Source organism: Dipteris shenzhenensis, chromosome 7 (genome assembly GCF_047967505.1).
Source record: "Dipteris shenzhenensis isolate YYH24624 ecotype China chromosome 7, Dip_SZ_1.0, whole genome shotgun sequence".
NCBI lineage: Eukaryota > Viridiplantae > Streptophyta > Polypodiopsida > Gleicheniales > Dipteridaceae > Dipteris > Dipteris shenzhenensis.
In genome coordinates this window covers 3,555,201-3,580,209 of record NC_141602.1, presented here as the reverse complement: position 1 = coordinate 3,580,209, position 25,009 = coordinate 3,555,201, and the positions used below count along the sequence as shown (strand labels likewise).

The 25,009-nt window shown below is 42.2% G+C and overlaps 1 protein-coding gene across 2 annotated transcripts; it reads right to left on the bottom strand.

Annotated features, from left to right (window-relative positions):
* Nucleotides 1–5,909: 5,909 nt before the first annotated feature.
* On the bottom strand, nucleotides 5,910–20,409 carry LOC147899829 (DNA-directed RNA polymerase subunit beta). 2 transcript variants are annotated; one of them, XM_087377199.1, is made up of 8 exons: nucleotides 20,007–20,114; nucleotides 8,296–8,368; nucleotides 8,025–8,067; nucleotides 7,781–7,873; nucleotides 7,173–7,235; nucleotides 6,980–7,075; nucleotides 6,681–6,758; nucleotides 5,910–6,591 (listed from the first exon to the last, which is right to left on the bottom strand). In XM_087377199.1, exons 2-8 carry the CDS (start codon nucleotides 8,301–8,303, stop codon nucleotides 6,505–6,507), a joined length of 468 nt encoding a protein of 155 aa, XP_087233325.1. In that variant the 5' UTR covers nucleotides 8,304–8,368; nucleotides 20,007–20,114; the 3' UTR covers nucleotides 5,910–6,504. The 2 variants fall into 2 exon arrangements, with proteins under 2 accessions (XP_087233325.1, XP_087233324.1); XM_087377198.1 differs by lacking the exon at nucleotides 8,296–8,368 and having other exon boundaries at nucleotides 20,007–20,409.
* Nucleotides 20,410–25,009: the final 4,600 nt, after the last annotated feature.

Here is a 25,009-nt window from a genome sequence, read left to right as displayed (position 1 = left end):
AGTCAAGGAGTCGACGAACCATCTCACAGCAAAGCTAAGGCTTAAGTTATAAGGGAGGGACCAACACCCTCTCCTTATTCTTTCCCAATAATTGCAATATTATGAAATGGAGTTGGCATGGTTCCCAATGTGTAATCAAAATCATCAAAGCACTAAATCTTAGTAAGATTAGAGGCATGCATAATTATTGTGGCAACTATGTGAGGTACAAAAATCATGGCACCATAATTGTAGGTCCTATTCTTGAGGGAAAATACTTGGAATGTAACAACAACATATACACCCCAACAACCCCATGCTAATTAGGTGTAGCAAGCTCTAATAAGGGTGCTCTTTTGGCATGATCAATAGAGGAATTTTCAGACTCCTTCATGACATTGCGATGCCACCACAAGTACTACTAGCATAAATGTTTACTTGATGAAGTTGATGTAGAAACCCATGCCATAATTTATGTAAGAGCTCCTTGTAAGAGAATAAGGGTCAACTCCCCATTTGTAAAATGAAGAAATCATGGGGGAGTGACACTTGCATAGAAATAAGGTCAAGGTGAGGGATAAACAGGCTATCATGTGTGTAACATACAAACTTCCTTCTTGGCTTATTTATCACCCACCCTTTAGGGCAGACTTGGCCCATTGAGGACATCCATGGTGTTCCTATGTTGTAGGCCACACATAGGCATAGCCATGGGGCATGAATACAATTAGTATATGGACCTTAGAGATGGGCGTGTGCAGTTTTGAATAGGCTTACATTAAGTTAGGTAAGAAGGCCCCAAGATGGCTAGTGGGGCTTGGGGAAAGCCCTTAAAAAGATGGTAAGGGACCATATATAGGCCAAGTAAATGACTCATTTGGTTGGATAGCTCATAGACTCATTGGCTAGCAAGCTAGCTACTTTGTGAAGTTAGGGTTCATTCTGCCAAAAAAGTGGGAAGTCCAGTCCTATAAAAGGCCTCCATTAGGGGACATAAGTCATTCATTATGGCCTCTTCAAACACCTAAAACAAGTCCTCAAGAGTGCAAGTAAGGGCACTAGAGAGAGCACTGAAGTGTATCAACAAGATGCAAGGAATCCATCCATTTGACCATCTGTATGTGCTTATTAGCATAAGAGAAAGTGGACCTAAGGGTACCAATAGGGTGTAAAGACTCACTAGTTGATTTAGCAACCCTTAGCCATTGTGAAGAACTCAATTGGTGAGCAAATCACATAAGGAAAGAAGGGTGCTAATAGACAAAGAATTTTGGCATAGAAATTGAGAGGTGTGCAGCAAAAGGAGGGAGTAACAAAATTAGGGTGATAGTTTGCAACCTCAGTTGTAGCACTAATGGGTAGCATCTACTATCCATGTAGCATAGTTTCTGAGTGCAACTTTTGTAATACATTTTGGGTCCTCATTTAGGACATTCTTATTTAGTTATTGGTTGCCATATCTTGTTGTCTATTCTAGTGTGGTTTACATTTCTATGTAGTATGTGAACATCTTGAGTAGGATCTAAGATTCTTAGGTTTGATCTTGTGGCCAATTCACTTTTATTGCACGTTTTATCTTAGTCCTGGAAGCTAGAACTTGAGCTAGAAGTATATGTGTAGCTAGATACTTTCCCACATGGTATTGGAGCCAGTTCATGATTCTGAGATAGAAAGGCCAAGAAAGGTGCTTGGGCTCCATAGACCCATAGATTGACATAGGAATGGATTAGAAGATCAAATCAAATGGTGTGTTCTAAGAAAAGGAAAAGGTGAGTAGAGTGTGCTATCTATTAGTTTACTTTCTATTCTCTTTTAGGATCCCATGGCTTTAAAGATCCTGTTAACTAACTTTAGGGACAATTGCAAGCAAGACAAGAGAAACACATGATGGCTAGGAAGATTTGCAAGGTCGCCATAGATAAATAATTAAAAACCAAGGATCAAATTGATGCCATGAGTAACATAGTGATACAAGTTGACATACATGAGATGAAAGAATGGGAGGAGAAGGACGGGGGCGCATTATCTATGATTATTACTACAATGTCAAATGTGGTGATTCGATACATTTTAGTTAAGAGGAGGATTGGACATAGTGATACAAGTTGACATACATGAGATGAAAGAATGGGAAGAGAAGGACGGGGAGGCATTATCTGTGATTATTACTACAATGTCAGATGTAGTGATTCTATACTTTAGTTAAGAGGAGGATTGGGCCATATTGAAAGATTGTTCGAGACATACAACACTCATTAGATCCTTATGCCCCATAATTGCAAAATGTTGTCACATTCTCACAATTTGCGATTTGAAACCGCCACCAATATCCAGCAAAAACTAATCTATGGATCTCTCAACAAGGTTATGTGTTAAGGTTTTGGTTAAGCTATTTACACTCAACCTTTACACATAAGGAAGTTCTGGCAAACATTGAATTGTCTATTGGTGTGCACTACCATACAACATGCTCTCACATTCTCACACTTTGGAGACTTAAAAATCCCTCCAACATGCACGTGCTATTAATCGATGCATATCCCCACAACGTTATATGCTAGGTTTTCGTAACCTTTTACACTTAAGTTTTACACATAAGGGGCCTCTACCAAACACTAATTGTTCTCTAACGTATGAGAACTTATAACTCCACAAGTACTACCATTTGTTCAAGGGCAAAGTAGTTTACTAGAGCTATGTGTTAAAAAAGAGAAGTGGTATCAAGAATGTGTTGTCACACTTGGACATGGAAGATCACATCCATGGCTAGCTATATGCTTGCGCATGGAAGATCATATCCTTGGCTAGTTGTATACTAACTTATCTTTGAAAGGATAACAAATAATTATCATGATAGCCATCCAAAGTTTGAGATTGTCCTTCCAAATCATACAACTTCACATGTGGTATTCTTGTTGTTGGATATTCGACTTTTGTACGTGGCTGCAACAATCATGGTTGTATCTTACTCTACAAAGATATGCTTCTAAAATCCTAGGGAAAGCACAAATTTACTAATGAATCTCTTGTCGTCAATCTTGATGGTCTAATTGGCATATTTGGAAAGAAAGAAAGAAAGAAAGAAGAGAATGCGTTCTATTATTGAACAACAATTCCTCAAATGAAATCCAAAGGAATCGGGTCACCAAAACCTTAAAATATGAATAGCACTAAATACTAAAGTACTAACTCTTAGCCTTAACATGTATCTCCATTATAATATATCCTTTGATTCCCCTTGAAGGGAAAATGCCATGTCCACGGTTGCACATGTTCATCCTAGCAACCTATTTTATTATGACACAAATTCTCATATATTACTCCCTTGGAATTTGCTAAAATCTCTCATGCATAAGGCCTCTCTGAAAATAGAAGCTTATCTTTCCCATGACCTTTGGTGAAGATGCCTGCCCCATTGACTTCTATAGGACAGTAGATGAGATCAATGTCGCCATTTGCTATGCACTCCTTGATGTAGCAATAATGATTCTCAATGTGTTTCCTAGGAGCATGAAACATTGAGTTCTTTGCAATAGCTCTGATTGTCATAGTAAATGGGTCTTGGAACTCAAAGCCTAGGGGATACTACAAATAAACCTCCTTTTGAAGTCCTCCATGAAGGAAGGCCGTTTTTGACATCCATTTGAAAATTATTCTAGCCATAACCTCCTCTTGTGCATACCCTTTAGCAACGAGGTAGGATTTGTACTTCTCCACCTTGCCATTCGCATCATACTTGACCTTTGAAAATCTACTACTCTGGACGTTCGTTCGCCAAATCCCAAGTTCCATTTTTTATAATGGAACCATACTCACAACTGTGGCATGCCTACTAGCTACCCTGATCCTACCAAAGGTGTCATGCTTACTGTCCTATAGAGTTTTTACATACCATCTAGGCCTAGAATTATTATCCTTTTTGTATAGGCATGACAAGTGGATCATGTGGAGAAAGTATAGGAGCTTAATTTTCTTTACCATGAGTATTTGGTTGCAAATCATGTTTGGGGTTGCAAATCTTGATGTTCATCAAGCTAAACTTCAAGAGGAGTGTCGTTTGACAATGAAACAAGAGTGGTGTTGCGAGCTGCCTTCTTCTTGAAATTCAACATCCCAATTGGTCACAATCTTTCTGGTGGATGCGGGGTTGAAGAGTTTATTTGACTACTACACCCGATAAAGATGAGCTATCATCCAACTTCGCCCTCATTTGCAAAGCCACAAACACATGTACAACTAAGACAGTCTCTAAATTGTCACCTTAGGTTTGTAGCCATACCAAACCTAAAATGGTGTCTTGTTCCCAGGAGCTTTGGTAGACACTTGGTGGTGATGTAAGCTACCGAAATTACACCTTCCACCCTAAAAGAAATGAAAGTTTCTTGTGCTTGAGCATACACCTAGCCACTTCCATGAGCCAAATGTGAGCATATTTGAGCTGCCTCATCCAATAGGAAGCAAGAAGACTCCTAACTATATCAAGAAAGCAAGTCAATTTTCCTTGAGAAGACTACCTTTTGAAAAGATGCCAAATGACACAAAAGACCCTAGGAATAGTCATACAAGCACATTTGTCATATAGAAGCAAAATCTAACATGCAAGTGCCAAAACAGTTAGGCAAACCAATAGTTGGTTACCTTTAACTTTGCATCCACAAGGAGGTTGTGATGTTATCACGATGTAGCATGTCATCCATAAAGGAGTGCATCCGACAAATCTTATTGAGGAGTTGATGATAGGACATCTTTTGATGACTAAACTAGATGGGGCTCAAATGGGAGAGCTAGTACTAGCTCCTAGCCTCTAGTCTATCCTAACATACATCTCAATTGTAATATATCATTCATATGTGACTACAAATATATCTACTTTGGTTGATGGCAAGTTTGATTGCCATTCCTAACACCATAGGTCGCTATGCCTTTTAGGTATCATAAGCTCTTATAGCAACTTGTAGGAAACATTAGCAAGTACCTTTGGTTAAAACTCCGAGACATAACTCAAATTTGACATTATGATTGTACACTTTACCAAGCTACCTATGATTTGATAGCATTTTGAACCAATGCCCAATGAATAAGTTTTTCATATAAATTGCATCATGGATCTAAAACTTCTATAAAGGCCTTTCGCATCTTCAAATACTATGTTTTATCAATCTCCAAGTAGTGCCTAGTGTAGTTGATCCACACCTTTCATGGTGAAGTATTAAATTTTTTAATTACATTAGCATTTAGCTTTTCAATGAATCTTTATATAAGTAAATCATCCACATAAAGAATGATGACTATTGTGAGGAAATTTAAGAATTTTTATTACGAAGACCTTTGAAAATGGCTGGAAGCCAAGATGGTGTAAATGACTTCTATAATGTCTCAAGCAACTCATATCAAGAAGAGGACTTTCAGCTTCATCATACTTTTTGTCCTTTGAGGGAGAGGGGCTAGCACTTAGAAGTATAAAGACTTAAAAAAACCAGGGCTTTCCGTATCAATCCTGGCACAAAACTTGAAAAAGACAAAGGGGGAGACTTCTCACCACCTTCCAAGTAAAACAATTGACGACAACTGCAAATCTCATAAAGGGCAACCACCGGTAGTACAAGCAAAGCAAGATGACATAACAAGTTGTATAATGAACCTCTTCAGGCCACACGCCCCTCAAACTATCACATACGTATGTTTTTTCGGTTCCATAACCTGTCCAATTACCATTAGGGAATAACCGTTTGTTCCTGACTATCCAAATTCTTACCAAGAAAGCACCTGTAATCACCAACACCAGCACCTCTAATCACCAATACCACTTCATTGAGCTAGTCATGAGTTGACATTTACAAATGAGATTAGCTACTCTCTTCAGCTAAGAAATCTTGGGTTTTTTGCCTCATCAAATCACAGTTTTTCTTAGTAAAACGCGTATCTGCCTCATCAAATCACAGTTTTTCTTAGTAAAACACATATCTGCACCAAGAGGTTTGTACAGGTTCAACAAAGAGCATGAAAACTGCACATCAGATACCTTAATCATATTATTGAAAAATCCTTTCAAATGAAGGTAAGAAAGAACAGAATGAAGGGAAGGGTGTCAGTGTTGTTGGGGGTGGGGGGAGGGTGCATGTGTCTATGTGGGTGAGTGCAAGAGTGTGCATGCATTCGGGTGTGTCAGCACGTGTGTGTGTGTGTGTGTGTGTGTGTGTGTGTGTGTGAAGAGAGAGAGAGATGATTGATGCCCACAGTATCTCAATTTTGGGGAAAAGCATAAGCTTCAACCTTTTGGTAGGTGAGCTTCATCAATGCTTTGTACAGCGTGTCTTGAAAACATCTATGTTGGTTGCTTCAAAATGTGTATAAGACCAAGCATTGAGTAGTGACCTTGCACTCTCTTCTGTAATCATGATGACTGCTATAATTAACCATAAATAAAAGGACCATGACAGTGACAGTGGTTGCTCATTCGGCAGCCCAATTATATCATAAGAGCTGGGTAATCAAGACCTTCCCAACTCATTACAACTGTGATATTCAGTATGCTATACCCCCAGTAATGCCATCACCATCATGTCGAAGGCTATCAGTTAACCAGTACCCATCCCAGCAGCCCCCGACTCTCTGTTGACGAAAAGAACAAGCAGCTTGTTAAGAATAGTTGCACCAAAAATAGACATCCATAGCAACGCGATATGCATGCATGCATTCACCTGAACAAGAGTGAATTCGAACACTTCTTCTTCATCCGGTCGAGCCCCCCTCACCCACACCCTTTGCTTGAAGCAGTGCTGTACATAAAAAATAAAAGCATAATGTCAACATTACTCATGCAAAAGCCAACAGAGCTTATATGAACTGACCTTTTTAAATAAATTCTAATTCTTTAAAGATATAACCTTGACAGCAGACCGTAAATATATACCTTTGTAAGACTAGAATATATCCAATCATACAAATTTAGATTTTTTGTTGTTCTAAAGATATAACCTTGACAGCAGACCATAAATACCTCATTCACATACAGACTACTTAGAATCTTGGTTTCCTTGTGACCAAGAAGCACTCGATATGTAGAATGATGAAAAATACGTCTGAACCTTTCAAACTGCACAGGAAATTACCCACGACAAATCTTTTAAGAAACAATTTGAACTAAAGATTGCTTACATTCTAAAATAGAACAACGTAAGTTTCTAGTTTACCTGCCCAAGGTCAAAGAATGGGCCAAAATATTTTGATCGCTGGAAAGGGTCAAAACCAGCAAACTGCATTGCAAGTTATTATCAGTACAAGAAACTGAAAACTAGACCTTCAATTATCATTCTTCCCCAAAGAAAGGAACCTTCTATTAATGCTTGAAAAACTTCATATAAAACAACAACCCTGAAGGTGCTGAGTATGGAAAAAGCCGGATCAAGGCTGAAAGAAGAAAAACCAGCTTGTTCCAAAGAAACCCAGCTCACTGCCTAGGGAATCTCTGGTACAGAGACCTTAAATTTTTTAATAAAGTTGTTCTATAGAGAAAGAACAAAGAGACGGAAATAGAGTAGGAAGGAAAGAAGCAATAGAGTCAAACAGACAACTTTAAAAAGGTGCACAAAACGAAACTAAAAAATGAGAAGAGAGAAACCACCAGGATCTTAGAGAAAGCACAAAACAAAACTGAAAAATGAGAGAGAAACTACCAGGATCTTTAGAGAGAGTACATAACGAAACTAAAAACAACAAAAGAGCAACTGCTGTCTGAATTTCAAAATTGGAAACTCTTGCACATAGACAATGAGCCCAAATTAACAAGTAGGCCACCTACCCTATACATGACCTCTACTCCATAATCAGGATGAGGCTGATCATTACTTTGCAATGCTTCAAGTTGACACCTGACTGCATCTTCTGCTGTCATCTATACCGAACACTGGCTGTATAGAAGTCAGATTGCAATGACTACGAAATACAGCAAAGAAAACTCTAACATGCTACATTTTAGTGCATCTTTATTTTCTTTTCAGTAAAACACAATGCTATCAAACTGCATTTAGGAAAAGGAACCATACATCAAAACTTGGGCCTAATGGCTTATTTCCACGCGTCTTGGTCCTGCAGTCAAGTACCATTCACATGCCCATTAATATCAACATAATGGTGATAGGAATACACATACCTTCATCATATCTATAATATATCCAATCTTACAAACTGAAATTTTTATAGAACAAAGGAAAGAAGGGAATTTATAAGTGCATTTAGACAGGTTATGAGTAAATAAGAAAGATAAAAATGAAAATGATTTAGTAGGCAAAGCTCTGCTTATGTTTTAATAAGTACCCAAGCATAAGCTGCCATCTGGGTTTTGGAAGATTCCAGAATCTCTTGGGTGTGCTTAGTAAGTAGTTAAGCTCTGAAATCCCAACCAAACAACAAAAAGGTCGATACGAAAATAGAAAAAACAACGCAAAAAATAAAATAAAAAATGCGAAGAGAGGGCAAGAGAGAGAGAGAGAGAGAGAGAGAGAGAGAGAGTACAAAGAGTCGGGGAATGCATATAATGTCTCCAAAATTATTATAGGCTAGCTATGATCTACCATAAGGATAATCAACCTCCATTAACATCAGTTTAGATTGAGAGTCTTTAGGTCTAGATTTGAAGTCTCTGATTAACGCTTTCCTGTCTTTGTAAACAGCACTCTTTCCTTCCTTTTGAGCTTCCTCACTTTAGTTAACTCTGAAGTTCTTGCTTTGATCAGGGTGAGCTCCTCTGAGATCCATGTCTTGGTGCCTCTCAGCTTGTTAGTATGTTTGAACCTTGTTCCTTGCCATCTTGTTAGTGAATGGGACCAATCAAATGCACAGATTGCATACCGACCTAGGAACCATTCAAGAGAATGTTCCCTGAGCTTTGGGTGTGGGCCTGGCAGCATGCCAATAGTAATGGAGATACAAGATAAGACGACAAACAAAAGAGCTCAGTATGGCTCAATTATGACCTTAGAGTACGTCAATAGATAGTCTAAGCTGTTAGGAACCCATGGGTGCGATCAAAATTAAATTTTAACAACTTTGAAATTTTAGGGTTTTTGGGAGTGACGTGGCAGCTGACACGTGGCAGACTGCCACATGGAATCTGAGCTGGCAGGTCAGTCCACCTGTCCCACACATGTGGCAACATGCATGGCAAATGGCAGGGCATGCAGGCCAAGTGTTTGGCCCCAAATCTGGTAGATTTGGGGCAGGTTGTGGGCTGTCCTCTTTGGGACTGCAGCCCACCAAAAATCTAGGACAAGTGTCCACCTTCCACTCTAGGCCTAGGGGGGGGGCTGAGCCTATAAAAGAAGGCCTCTCCCCTTCATTCCACACATGAAAATTTCGTCACTTTTCTTCTCCCTCCTTTTGGATGATGCAGTAGAACCTCTCCAGCTCCTTGGGTGCAGCCAGCTTCTCCCCAGGCCATTCTCTCACCTCAGCAACACTTTCTCTCTCTACAACAGCACTTTCTCTCTACAGTTCCAGCCCCTCCTCTCTAGAAATCTGCCTCCTCTCAGCTCTTCTGGAACAGCAGCAGCATCCTCTCTCCTTCACCTAGCCTGGAGCAGCCACAGCCCCTTTCTCTCTCCTGCTGCAGTCTTTCTCTCTCTACTGCAGAATTTCTCTCTCTACTGTTCCAGCCCATTTCCCTTGCAGAAATCTGCCTTTCTGTGCACCTCTGGAACAGCAGCAGCTCCTCTCTTACATCTCCTCCCTTGGGATCAGCATTGGCACTCTCTCTACAGCTATCACTCCATAAAAGCTTTCTCTCTCTAGCCTACAGGCTGTTTTTCTAAGCTGTTCTCATTCCAGCCCCATTTCCACACTCTCCTCACCCAAGGTAGCTTCAGAGGCATCAAGGACTTCATCTACAAAAGGGTCAAGTCACGAAGGGAGCCTGTATTGTCAAGTTTATCTCATTTACAGCACTATTTCATGTTGTTTCTACTATCTTTCTAGAAACTAGTGCTTGTCTCTAATGTTGGATGTAAGTGGTGATTGTTGCAGGCTTCTTCCTTGTGGATTGGGCAAGCCAAGAGTTGAAACCTGAGCTTGGAGTCCTCCTTTTTGTTGTCTACCTTGTACATATGCTCTTGAGTCTTGTATCTAGGTCCTAGGTTTTCACTGAGTTCATCAGTTTGGAAGGTGCATTGCACCTTGGTCTTGTATCTCCATTTTCAAGAATAAAGTGAGCCTGGATAAGGGGGGGGGGGGGCGTCTTGGCCCCTCAATCATATTGCATTTTTCAATGATGTCACTTTGTGTTTAAGCTGTATAAGTCTTAATTCCAGCTTAATTGCAAACTCTAAAGTATATGTGTTTGGCAACTCGCAATCATCTCATTCAAATGCCTTTGCAAAATCCGTTGTCTGAATTGATAGAAAGCGCCGAGTAGTTTACATACGATGGCTTGCTTTTATGAATCGGTGTAACGAGAGCAATGGTTGGTGCCTTTAGAACGTAGTGGCCCAAATTGCAATGCAGCACCCCCTAGCATTTCTTTAACCCTTGAGCTAGGCTAGGGGTTTAGCCCGAACTCAAGCACACTGTGAGAGGTCATTGACCATCTCTGAGCAGGAGGGGCAGGACGAAGACAAAGCATCACAGAGCTTTGAAGAGGAGCACAGTATCGAGGAATCATTGGATGAGGTAGATGAGGCAAAGGAGCTTGATCCCAATGCCCTTTTTCAGCTATGAATGCAGAGTGTAGTGGGAGCCCTGTCAAAGTTGCAGCATGCTGTCACGGAGATTATGCAAGCTCCTCCCCCCTATGGTTGCTTCCCCTAGAAGCAAAAAGTCAGCTCAAAAGAAACTAAGAAGCATAAGAAGACTCCTAGGCATGTTTCTTTCAGTGGACAGCTGTCAGAGATGCCCTCAATCACCCCTGTAGCGGGTAATGCTAGATAGCGGGTTTCCTTCTATATAGAGGGAGGGCCAGTGTTGAGCGCTCCTCAACTGATGGATGGGACTTGGACCCAGGCCGGGACTCTAGCCATCTACATGGCGGATCATAGGTGGTGTATCGAAGGTCCTCTGGATGGGCTCAAGTGGTATGGGACGCCTCGGTTAGATACGGGCCTATGGATGAGTCGAGCTGTAGCCCATGTTAACCTGCTATCCAACCCTAGGTACACCATGGACATGACAAGAAGTCCCAGGATTCCACACCAGGTGATGGTGGGGATGGGCATCAGAAGAAGAGCTGGATGGTTGAGGATAGCAATGGCTATGGTAGGTACTTGGATACAGCGACATGAGCACTCTATGCCAAGGAGAACCGGTGCTTCCATTGTCATGTGCCGAGCCATAATAAGAAAGATTGCCCGCATTACCAGAAGCTTCTAACAATAGGAGCCGCATCAAGTGGTTCAATAAAAGCTTCAACAACCTCAGTAGTCATTGAGGGCTTGATGAACAACAGACTACAGGGACAACCTCAGTAGTCATCCACGAGCTTGAAGCTCAGCAGAAGGTCAGTTTCCCAATATGTTTCAGTTTGATGGACAGGTCGGTGGTCAAAAGGTCCTTATCCTAGCAGACTTAGGCAGTTTCGAGGACCATCTCCACCAAAGCAGCTCAGAAGGCTCAGTTCCCTCTTACACCAACGGAACCAATGACCTTGAATGGTGCATTGCCAGGGCAGCAGATAGAGAGCAACATGCAGGTAGCTTCAACCACTCTGAAGATCTCAGGGTGGGTACACAGTCGGCCACTTAGGGTCGCACCTACTCAGGCAGCGGACGTCATCTTGGGAGCACGATGGTGGCACCAGTTTGAAGTCCGACCAGATTATCAAAACCAAGGCTTGGATGTCAAAATCCCAGGCCATGGGTCCAAGTTCATCTATTGGAGCAAGGGTGTTCCATGTCAACCTTTGATATCAGTCATTCAAGGGGTTCGAGGCTGGCGCCAACAAGACACAGTATTACAGTAGGATCACTATTACAACAGGATATAGTATTACAGTAGGCAATAGAATTACACCAAGACCGGGATGCCTCTCTCAAACCCAATCTTCCTCCGTCCCTATCACCTATATGCACCGAGGAAAACCACAGGGAGCATCATCCTGGAGCATCAACCCATAGCACATATCCTTACCGGAAATTAGCACCACATTTAAGCATTCGGATCAGGATTTATCATCCAAGTATACCATAGATAGTCACCTCCGTCAGCATGATGGGAAGCCCCTTATGAACCCCAGTTCAAGTTTCAATAGAAGGGGATGTCACGGGCATCCACACGCCTGTGACCATGCTAGCTAGTACCAGCGCAAGCAACCAAGTCAACAGCCACGTAGGCGTCCGTACAGCAATTCAGGCAGCCTTGCACAATCAGCAATCAGCACACAGTCAAAGGGCAGTCAACGCCACGTCATCGCAGGTCAAAAAATGCAGTATTGACTTTTTGGTCAAAAGTCGACGCTTTTTTGACCGGCCTGGTCACCGATCGGCGTTGACCTGCCGACCAAGGTCAACGATCGGTGTTGACCAAGTCGGCTAGGCTGACCTATCAGCCTATAAAAGGGCAGCCTTTGGCCCTTATTCTTCATCCACTCCTCAGGCATTCAAGCCTTCAAAGCAACAGAGTCACGCCTCCCCGCTGCGGTAGACCAGCAGGGTAGCCTCAGCCTCTTCAAGGATCTAGTGAGGATTCACCTCCTCTAGGTAGTCTAGTCTTCCAGTTTTGCAGTGAGGGTTTCAGCCCCTTCATACAGTTGTATTCAGCCCTTTGGGCACTCATTATTCAGTTGTATCTATTTCCTCTCAAGAGGTCCACTACATTCTCTCCCTCTGATTCTCTCACTGACATCCACAACTCACTTTGTGTATTGAGTGCATCATCTTGTAGTTGCAATTAGTATTGAGTAGGAGAGAGAGTAAGTATAGTCTATCTCCCGCTATAGGTGCTCCTGTGGAAGGCCTAAGGACAGTGTGGATGCATGTGATAGCCTTGAGGCTGCCTTGAGCTCAGTTTATTAGAGGTATGGATGCATGAGTATGCCTTGCCAGTGGGAATTCTACTGGTGCACTTGGATTAGATGCCTTGAAGACAAGTAGAGGATTTGTAGAGAGGAACGGTGTAGGGTTGGACCCCTGTTGTAAAGCATTTCCATACAGAAGCATTAAATAAATACAGTAAGGGGCGCTAAGGCATTTGGGGCCAGTGGGTGCACTGTGTACTATTTTCATTGTAGCAAGGGCATTCTAGCCTCACCTTTGTTGTTGTTGAAGCTTGTTTCTAAGGTGTGCTAAGTGATTGAAGTGACTGAAGCTTGCGTTGTGGTCATTTATGAAGTTTATGACTGAGTAGAAGATCACTGCCCTTTTGTTTATCGAAGGCAGGTTTCAGATGGTGGCGTGGCTCACAGAGGGACGTCACGCTTTTACTATTGATCTAGTCTCACTGGCATACAAAATTCATGGTAGCAAGCCTTCCGGATGGAGGTCCTTGACGCCATCCCGAACTCGCCCGTAGCTGCTCTTGTAGCTATAGGAGGACAATGTGTGGGAGACAATGGCCAGCATCACTCCATGGAACATCTGGGTCAAAGTAGGGCTTAGAAAGGATGAGCCTACCTACAAACCGGAGCCAAGTACCAAGGAGTTGCATGCCACACAAGGCGGATGATGAATTTCCACAAGATGTGGAAACCAAACTAATGGAGATGAATATTCTACTAGTTGGTGAGATAAGACCTGCTTGAGGCGGTGGTGGAAATCAAACAAAAGAAATGGACGAGCAAATTGCTGAGTAGACTACAAGACTCTATCTAAAAAAGATATCACACCCATTCATGGGTCAACATCTAACTCACCACTCAACCATAGAGCCAATCCAAGCTCATCCCCTAGTTGAGCTCTAGGCAAAGTAGCTACAGAAGCCTTGGCATCCCATACCACCACCACCCCTCAAGTGTACTTGCATGCAACCCTAGGGTTACAAAGTCCAAGCTCAAAGACCATTAGCCCGAATTGAGTACCACCAATCCTTGCTTACATAGCCTCAATCCCTTGCAATAATTTGTCAAGTTAACCCTAATTGACCTCCCTCTTGACGTCTCATTAATACCCAACCCATATCTAAGGCCTCCTTAACCCGCATTAGGTATATGATAATCCCAATTTAGCTAAGCCAGCCCTAGTTAGCTAGGGACAACAATTAGTCTTCTTGGGATCCACCATGACTTCCTCAATGAAGAAAACATGGACTACATACTTTATTTCTTCCTGAAGAACTCCCTCTTCTTAGGATTGAGGAAAAAGCTGATTTCTCGAAGCAATTGCATGACCTAGTCTAGTGCTATGAAACACTAGGATACTATCAAAGAAGATCACTACAAATTTATTGAGATAACTCATAAATCTACAAGAAGAGTGCATATGTCCTCTTCTTTCCTTCTTGCTTGGTGATACTCAATCTTAAGATCTAACTTGCTAAACATTGCCATTCCTTTCGGTACATCACGCACTCTTGGAATTAGTAGATAGTGGTTCTTAATAGTGAGTTTATTAAGAGCTCAATAATCAATGCCTCTCCTAAAAGAGCCACCCTTCTTACAACCTTGTAACACTCTTGCTCCACATAGAGGACTACCGTGCCTGATAATTGCTTGTCCAGCATTTCAACTATCAACAGTATGATCAGCTAGTGGACATAACAAAGGTGGAATCATTTAAAAAAATGACCATCATGTGCCCGAAAGAATCTAAGCTTTTCCTTTTCTTCAAGAGTTAAAGGTTGCTTCTCATTCTTAAGATAGATAAAATGGCAGCTCGCATCCTAAAGGCTTGCTTCACTTGAATGGGCAGAAAGGATGTCTTTATCTTATTCAAGAAGGGTCTTCTCCCCTTTATTAATGAAACTACATTGATGAGTATGAAGACAAATTTCAAGGAGAAAATCGTAACAACAAGGTTCACCTAAAGTCATGTCAACATCAAGTAAAGAAGTCACTAGAAATCTCTTGCATCTTCATATTCTTGAATCTTAAAAAGCTCCTTTCACAACGGACATTCCAAAACCTCTTGAAAGAGTAGAGTTTCTTATGGGCTGAGGATTAACATGAATGATCTTGAATAAATGCTCACTAATACGAGGCTAATTACAACAGTCATCAAGAAGAAAGACAATTCTTTGCCCATTAAAAGCCCCATGAATCTTGAAAAGATCATGTAGGCCAAAATGATGGGTCGTTTGGACTGCATGAGTAGCTGGACAATGTTTACCATTCTCTCATAATGACGAAATAGATGCCTCCTACTTGGTTTCCTCTCTCTCTCTCTCTAACTTTTGACTTACCTAAAAGTCCAAGCAATATTAAACACTCATAAAATAGATGATTAACTTCTATCTTTTGCATTCAAAGCATCTTTTTTGCTGAATCAATTTTCTCATTCTCTCTTTTGACAATGGTGGCTTTGAGATTTGACATTGGTGGCTTTAAAAGATAAGATTTAGAAGTGTCCTTCCTTGTTATAGTATTTACATCTTTGACTTGTCTTTTCCTCTTGGAAACTTAGTCTGGGAATGGAAGGCGTTTTCAATGTGGAAGCTTACTTGATGAGTTTATCTTCCTCAATCCTTTCCCTAAATTCTAAGAGACGTTTAAAAAAAGCATGCCGTGAACTCCATATCACATGTTGCCTCAACTACGAAAGATGAGGTTTCCTTGCATCTCAAAGCAATAAGGTACCTTTGAGCAATTCACCCAATAATTTAAACTATTTGATAGGTTGGCACTACCATACCAATGCATCCTCTTCAAGATGCAAGGTTGCCAGCAAGCTTTTCTTGAATAACCATCGTTATTTGAGAAAAGTATGACTCAAAATGCCTCACCCAATTCAAAATAATTTGTGTCCCGTCCTTTTTGGAAATGCAACCCAAACTGTTCAGAGGTTGATGCTAGAGCATAGGAAGGTGAAGAAATGAGTTGGAGGCGTAGGAGGAAGGAGAGGATAGGAGACCTCGTGAGGGAAGATGAAGCAGAAGAAGGGAGTCACGATCTGTAGGTGACCTAAGCACTGAACTCCTTCGAAGGAGCCCTGTTAACAAGGGAAGCAAGATTGAGCATGAAAGAATGGAGAAGAGAACAACCGTGCTTGCAAGGATGGGGTCGATGAGTATAGTGAGCATTAGGAGATAGGAGGTCAAAAGCCATCCCTAATGGCAAAGCCAGGGAGGGATCATTCGCACTAGGCTGACAAGCCACTAAATGCCCTTTTGGACATTAGCTATCTACCCACTAGATGCATACAAATGGATTTCAATCCTCCTTTTTCGATAGTGCATTGATTTATTTGAATTGATAGAGGAGGGAATCCAGGGACAGGCTATCCTCTACGACCTTAGCTCCCAACTTACATCATCGTAGTTAACCATAAGGAAGGAAAGCATGCTAGCCATAGTTACTAGATGACATCATCGATGGGATAGGGAATTTACCATGGTTTATTCATGAAGACCGATCATTCTTTGAGAGCATTCAAGCAGCATACTAATCTCCTAAACTAATCACTCTCAGGTGGGGGAGATGGAACTCTAGACAGTGGGCTAAGAGGAAAAGGAGGATGATTAGAATCAGGTTGCTCAAGAGACAATTGAAACATGGTATAAAAATCATGTTTCAATCCCTTATTGAGCAACCAATGTTCTCTCTAGTCCAATTCACCCCGTTTGTACTTGCCTTGCACAACTTGCAAACCCATGTATTGCTGTTTCTGCAGAAGGACTGCCTGAGAACTCACTCCCTTCCACTGAATTTTGTGCCTACAGTTGCCATTTACAGCTTCCTTCCTTTTCTCCCTGCCGTCCTGTTAAGCAGCACGTCTAGTTGCCAAAAACTCTGCCAACCAAACAACTGCACCTATCCATTCCCACACTCAGATATGCACTTTCCTTTGTTCTCCACACGAGTATAAAGAGCTGCAAAATCATACTTCAGAAGGAGGTCTCAGTCAATATCTCATTAAGCATTCCAAGACAGGGAGCAGAGTCTCTTCTAGCGAAGATAGCACATCCTATGGGGAGTAGCTGATTGTGTCCACCTTGGCAAAAAGTAAAAAATTCCCTACAGGGCCCATGGGTTCCCTGCAATTGTGCCCCACATAGTATGTATGACTCTCAGTTTTACGTCAAATTAGATTTTATACACAAACACATTGCAAGTTTTCTTGAGTTCCTTGCTATCTCGATTCCCCCTCTTGCATTGGTATATTTTTTAGTTGATTTTGCTCAGGCTATAACTCCTTAGGGGTTCACTACTATAAATCCTTACATAAAACCTGTGTTGATTTTGCTTACATAAAACAACGTTCAAACTATATTATTAATGTAGGCCATCTCATGGGCTATCCATAGATGCCACTTATACCTTGGTATGAGCCTTGTAGGCCTAGTTATAGTCAGTTAGGACTATTGGTACAGTTAGTTTATGTACCATCTAGGTCAGTTAGGACACTTAGTCCAGTTAGGGCAGTTAGCCCTAGGGTTTTGTTATGTTGGCTCTCCCTTGAGCCTCCACACTTCAGTTTTGCAGCAATCTATTACAGCATCTCGTTTTTCTCCATTGTACTTCCATTTATGAGCTTCCATTGCTTCCAACACCCAATAATTAAAACCCCTACTCACATGTGAGTCCTAGACTCTTTTTACTTTATAACTTTAAAATTTGGGCTTTTGTAGAGAAGAAGCCCCTCATGTACGTAGATTTTCATGAATTTTCTAGATTTAAAGACCCCTTCTTTTGAGCCGACGTCTTACGATTACATACTTTTTGGTGCACCCCCGATGTGAATTGTAAGCATAGTTAATCTACAGTCAGGTTTTCTACTTTTGTAAATCTCAGTCCGAAGGCAACAACTTTGATTGTCTAGGCGTAAATTATCATCTGATGTAATACCAACTTCAAGTTACCATGTGATGTAACACCACTTCTGAAAGAGGAACGCCAATCTAAAAGGACCAACCTATTGGAGAAAATTCACCCTAATCTGTCCCTTCGAGTTTGGAGGGACACTTACAGACACTTGGAGACTGCTGCACTAGCAGCCGCAGCCGGGGGCGTCCGTGGAGCTCAGGCGAGGCGTACAGAGATAGATGGAGCGATTCCTGCCAGATGGTTGGTTCCACCAGAGATTCAGACCCTCATGCCTGGTGATGCCCGTTGGCTTGGACAGTTCACCCCTCGTGGCATCCCACTGGTTGTTGCAGGCCGGCTGGACGACACCTCTGTCTCCTTCGCCATTTTGGGGGATGGCCGACTCAGGAGAGAGGGTGCGCTCATTGACCCCCTTCTCTCGTGGCAGAGGGTTCGTGTCATAGGCCTCATGGGGAAGGTTTGGCGGATCGATCCTAGAGAAGAGCAGGATCAGCTGCAGTTGTGGTGTCTCTGGCTTTGGGAGGGGCGGGCCCTTTCAAAGCTTGACTGGGACCCAGGAGAGTGGAGATGGCCAGAGGTTGTGGCAGACCAGGGGCCGACCCCTTTCTTCGCTTATAGTACGAAATTGGGCAGGAGCGTTCTCGAGAGGATGCAAAGCAGCTCTCCTCGCATTTTGTTGCAAATTCTCCAGTTCTATTCATGTGCATGTCAAATCAAACAGCGGCCTAGTTGGTATGCTCAGGGTATTTCCAGGCTATTTCTGCGGGCCTTCTGGAAGGCCTTGTGGGAGAGCTGGCGGCCGCGGAAGATTTCCTACTTCCTTTGGCTACTCGCTCACAAGGGACTTCCAGTGGGGAGCTGGTTGCGGCAGATTGGTCAGGAAGGACTCTGTCAGATTTGTCATGAGGACGAGGAGTCACCAAAGCACTGCCTCTGGAGCTGCACTCGCGCCTAGGACGTGTTGAGGTGGGCCTTCGGAATCCTTACTCGTGCAGCACCGGAGTTAGGCTTGATCACTTGGGGTGCGTTCTGCTGGTGCAGCACCACACCTGGCTATCACCAGCTGTTCGAGGCAAGCCCGCAGGACCCTATGTTCCTCATCACACAGGGGACTTGGGAGCCGCTTGAGGGCATCCCGCAGCACTTGGCAGAGGTGGACACAGGATCTCAGGTGAGGCAGCCAGTCTGGGAGATTATTAGCAGCATCGTTGGATGGCACATTTGGACCTCGCGCTGCGCGCACATCCTCGGAGGTACCCCTCTTTCGACTGCCCAGGTCATGGCCGACATCTGGAGCGAGATTATCCACACGCTCAGAGGCCAGTGGGACCAGATACAGGGGGATTCCCGGGCTGGCCGGGAGAAGCGGAGACGTTTCCTTCGAGATTGGGATACGCAGGGCCTCTTCTTCGAGCACACATCTCAGGGCCTTCAGTGGCGCTACTCACCGCCTCTCTGGCTGTTTATTCACACCCGCCTGATCCCTCCGTGAGAGAGAGTTTTTTGTTTCCTCTTAGGGCTGCGTCCGATTTGTGAACGCAGCCCCGTCAGCTGCAAAACTGACCCCATGTATTCTTGTTTTTCGAAGTAATATAATCAGCACTGTTTTTTCGGCAAAAAAAAAATCACCCTAATCTGAGTCAGCATTGCCAGCCCCTTTGTAAATGCTTTTATTCTCACACGGATCAGGTTTAGGTTCCACCTGGATTACCAGCTTAAATGCAAATCCTCGACACTGTGGTGAGATTTGGGACGGGGATCATTTGCCGGTGACCAGATGCGAAGGAAGAACAGAGGGCAGAGGAAGCCAAAGGGAACTGGACTTTGCAATGTAGTACAAAAACGCTTTGTGAAAAATGTAAAACTTAGATACCACTGTTCTCCGATATTTTCTGTCACTGTTTCTCCGATCGCTCTTCCTGATTCTAATTCCTGATCGTAGGAAACGATTCATGATAGCGTCTCTATTATGTGAATGTCGCTAGATTTCCAAGAGCAGGCTATTTGAAGCTCACACAGCATTAGGGATAGCATATAAATTGAAAAAACCTTGCTGGAAAATTCGGTTGAAAGGATAAAACTTTACCTGCACAATTCAAAGAAGCAGAAAAGCAAGCAAAGATTTTACCATTCAAGAGGAAGATAGTCGGGAACTTCCATAGCGAAAGTAATCGTTGCACTCCTGTTCTGCTTGTCTACCGCAGGTGCGAAAGGATGATGTGATATCCGTGCCAGTCTCGGACGGAATAGAGGCTGCTGACAATTTGAAAGACCCGGAAATGGAGCGAGCTGGTAGGCAGAAGACGGCAAGGTAATAAAATGCCTAGCCAGTGAAGCCATCCTTGGATTGTGTCGCGCTAACGATTACCGCCTCAACCAACGGAGTTGAAGAGCAGAGATGACGTGGCCCCTCGAGTCTATAACCACACAGTTCTCCCCAACTTCTTGGGGATTCTTCCCGTCCCTCAGGGAAGGTCTAATTGGAGGTTCTAGTTGGAGATGGAAAAAAGACACTATTTTTGAAATTAGCATTTTGATTTTTATGATTGGGCCAAGAGCCCTTTTTTTTCTCCCCCTTTCTCTCTCTCTTCCTTCTTCTCTCTCTCTCTCTCTCTCTCTCAATGGAAGAACACACTTGCCCATTGAAAATGGCACTTTTCTTGTAGAAAGAGACAATGCTGCATATAAAAGCATCTGCAACAACTGCACCCACCATTAAGCACACCAAGCCCTACCTTCATATATTCTAGAAGAACGGAGAGATGCACATAATCTACTATGCGCTTGACATTGCTTTTGAGGAACATTACTATAGCCTTGCCAATTTCAGCTAATCTATTCAAGAGTAGGCTAAATTCTTTCACATGCTGCTCTAATTCCACGCTTACTTTCTCAACCTCTATCTCCTTTTTTTTAGGACCTCAACACGTCCTTAATTATGCTTAGTATTGCCCTTGTGTGTGTCTACCTTTCTTCTCGAGGCTTTTTTCATCCATTCTTTCTATAGACGAATAATTGTTACCTCCAATGGTTTATAATCCAAAGAGATCATGGAGGTGAGCATAGGTGACCTATTGGGAAAACAATCAACTCGTGGACTTCTTGTCTTCTATTTTGATGAAACAACTTTGCTTATCACTGTAGATTTTCTAGCAACCCTCAACCCTCCCTATCAATGTGGGAACACTTTGAGCATGAATATCCGCATACGTATCCTACCGTGTTAGAATAAGTGGATTCAAGAACTATTTGCATCCATCAAAGAAGCCTCAAGCAATACCGTTGTGGCCTCCTCTATGGGATAAGGAATCCAACTTGGCCACGAATATTGAGTAAGAAGTAGGACCACCATGATCGTAGAAGAGATCCTAACACTCGTGATCACATTGATACTCTTGGAGATAGGTTTCGAGCTTTGTTTGCAAAGTGATTCCAATGGTCACACTAATACTTGTGGAGATTATTGCATAAGCATTTTCAGTGCATTACACAAAAAAGAGAAGAAAACATGGGCTCAGTGAGTATGAAAATTGTAGCTGTAAAGCTTATATGTGCAATTGCACCATCACCATCATCATGAATGGATGATGCTAGAGCCTTACAACTGCACCAACACCAGCACCATTATCCCGGCATGCAAGCCATAGATTTGGACAAAGAAGCTAATTGAGCAGCCATGGTAGATAGAAGTCTCTCCTTCCTTCAATCACTCTCAGTCTAGTTTATGCCTCTCTCTCTCTCTCCTACAACATTGCAATCCTCCCTAGTATTGAATGTTAGAAATGAAATCCCAATAGAGGGTACCCCATGGGCGAAAGACTGATATTATGTCCCCACGAATTACACATGGAAGTCTTTCACTACAAAATCAAAATGCCTTTAATTATGTGTACTCTCTCTCTCTCTCTCTCTCTCTCTCTCTCTCTCTCTCTCTCTCTCTCTCTCTCTCTCTTTCTCTCATTGTGTCCTCTCCCCTCTCATCATAGAAGATATCCTAACCCTCACAATCACACTGATACTCTCGGAGATAGGTTTCGAGCTCCATTTGCAAAGCGATTCCAATGGTCACATTCATATTTGTGGAGATTAGCTCATAAGCATTTTCAGTGCATTACACAAAAAAGAGAAGGAAAAATGGGCAAAGGTGATCACTAACTATGAATCTTGTAACACTCATATGAAAATTGTATCTGTAAAGCTTCGTGAATGGATTTGTGCAACTGCACCATCACCATTATCACCATCATCTTGAATGGATGATGCTTCTGCAACTACACCAGCACCATTATCTCGGCATGCAAGCCATAGTTTGGACAAAGAAGCTAATTGAGTGGCCACGGTAGATAGAAGTCTCTCCTTTGTTCAATCTTCTCTCTCTCTCTTTCTCTCTCTCTCAATAATATATATATATATATATATATATATATAATATTATAATATATATTGTCTATCTCCCTCTCCCTCTCTTCAGGTCAACCAAGTCATTATCGTTTTTTCTATATACAAAACAATATATATATTTATTATTATTATTTATATAAAGAGAGAGAGAGAGAGAATATATTATATATTCTATACATCTCTCTCTCTCTCTCTCTCTCTCTCCTAGCCCCTGTCCACTGTCCTGCAGATTCCTCTCTCTTCCCAAATTATATATTCTATACATCTCTCTCTCTCTCTCTCTCTCTCTCTCTCTCTCTCTCTCTCTCCTGGCCCCTGTCCACTGTCCTGTAGATTCCTCTCCCTTCCCATGCCACCCAATGCTACAATGCCACATGGCAATACAAATGCCCTCATTGTTTGTGTGCCTGCTCCACATCATTTACTACGCCACATCAACCACGCCGGCATCAAAACTCTATGCCATGTCAATCGTGCCTCGCCAACCACATCATTTATTGCACCACATCAACAATGCCCCATCAATTTCTACGCCACGTCAGTCGCACCGACAGTCAAAACTATGCACCTCGCTATCCCTCCTTTATGCCACGTCAACCGTGTTGGCTCTGACCCCGGCCTCACTGTCCCTCCTTGTGCCGCGTGGCTTGGCCCTCTGTCTGCTGCCCACGATGCTTGTTGGCAGACAAAGAACTAGAGGTGAGTGTAGATGACGAATGGCTAAAGATGGACATCTTGTCACTTGAGTGGCTACATGATTCAGTAATACACCCCCTTCTTGGGTATGATCAGCCAAAATTAATGTCCTCATATCCTCAAACTACCACATGGCTGCACAAGTCATTCCTTCTACTATCAATAAATAGCTTATTGGATACATGCTAATACACAAGGTTCAACCAAGGTATTCTCAACCAAGTGACTTGTATCCAAGCCTTGTGTTACCAAGGAGCCTACTGCTCGGTATGGTTTTACTTCACTTCCATTATATCCTCAGCAAACACATTTCCTTGCAAATTCTCAAGCTGTATTGTCCCATTAGGAAAATTGTTAGTCAACTTGTAGGTATTTTTAGGGGTCCCAACTTGGCATTATATAGTAACACCAACATACCTTTTTCCAAATGTTTAGTTCATCCAGGTGGCTTAGTTGATGCAATGGCCCCTTGATTGCCTTAGATTCACCCAATTGATGTTCAGCTGCAACTCAGAGGCTAGGAATAACAGATTCCAAGGGCCCTACTACTTCCAAAACCAAAAGCCATTCAAAACAGAGCTAGATTGGTGGTGACCTTAGATGCAATTCCGTATGTCCATAGAGCAACATGAAGTTTAGTATCCCAAACACTCTTATTAGAGTGTATTATCTTGGTCAAGATTAATTTGATTGTCTTATTTGTAGATTTAGCTCCTCCATTACACCATGCATAATAAGAGGTAGAGACCATGTCCATTATCTTGAATTCCTCTTTAGTAACTACATGACTTCATTCAGAAAGTGTGACCCTTGATTAGTGACAATTTGTATTGGGCACCTGTATCTGCAAATGATACTTTCAAAGATAGCTTAGTATGCTCTGGCCGAGCCGAGTTATCTTGGATGCCTTAGCTTTTGCCCATTTGGTAGCATAATCAGTATAGTAGCCACAATATACTTATTATGTGTAAACCTTCCAGGCTTGAAAGGACCAACAAAGTACAATCCTCATATTTGGAATGCTTCCCAAGGGTGAGTAGGTTGCAATGGCATAGACTAATTTGGCAAAAGATGGCCAATACATTGGCATACATTACACTTTATTCTTGAATAAAGTTCCCCACCACAATAGTCCATCCTGCAAGACCTTTCAAGCTATTAATTCTTCTTGGAAGTGTCCATTGTATGGGCCCAAGTGAGCTTCTTGCAAGACTATAGCACGCTCATGTGGCAAAACTATGAATGCAAAACACCATCTGCACATTGATGATTAAGATGCCCACAACTAAGGTGATTTTTCAAGCCTTCAAGGCTAAATGTCTGTGTTTGTCTCTCCGTATACTGTTAGGAAATATTCCATGAGACAAGTAATCCATCAATTCGCCATACTCATGTTCATAGTAATCAGCTACAAAGTGCTCATCATCTGGAAGCTCTATAATAACCCCTTGAGTGGCTTTAGGTGTAGGCAATTGAGATAAACAATTGGCTCCCACATGTGTTTTACCAGGCTTATGAGTAATCTTAAAATTGAACTCCTATAATAGCAGCATCCAATGCACAAGGCACTTTTGAATGATAGTCTTATTGATTAAATAAAGCAAAGCCTAATGGCCAACATAGAAAACAAAGGGATTGCTGAGTAAATCATGCCTTAATTTTTGCACATCCAATATCATGCCTTGAGCTTGATGATTGATAATGCTATAATTAGATTCTATATGTGTCAACAACAACTAACTAGCATAATACACTGGGTAATCCAATTGACTAGCTAGTTGTGTTAGTATAATTCCCAATGCATATCCCAAGGCATCAACATGCATATGGAAAATGATATCCCATCTAGGTTGCCTTAAAATGGGTGTAGGTGTAGCTCCTCTTTTCAAGTCATGAAATACACAAGACAACTGAGTAGTCCATTCAAACTTCGCATCCTTCTTAGTTAATTCATATAATAGAGCTATAATCTTGGGAAAATCTTTGATAAAGTGCCTATATAATCTTATAAAACCCACAAAAGAATGTAATTGT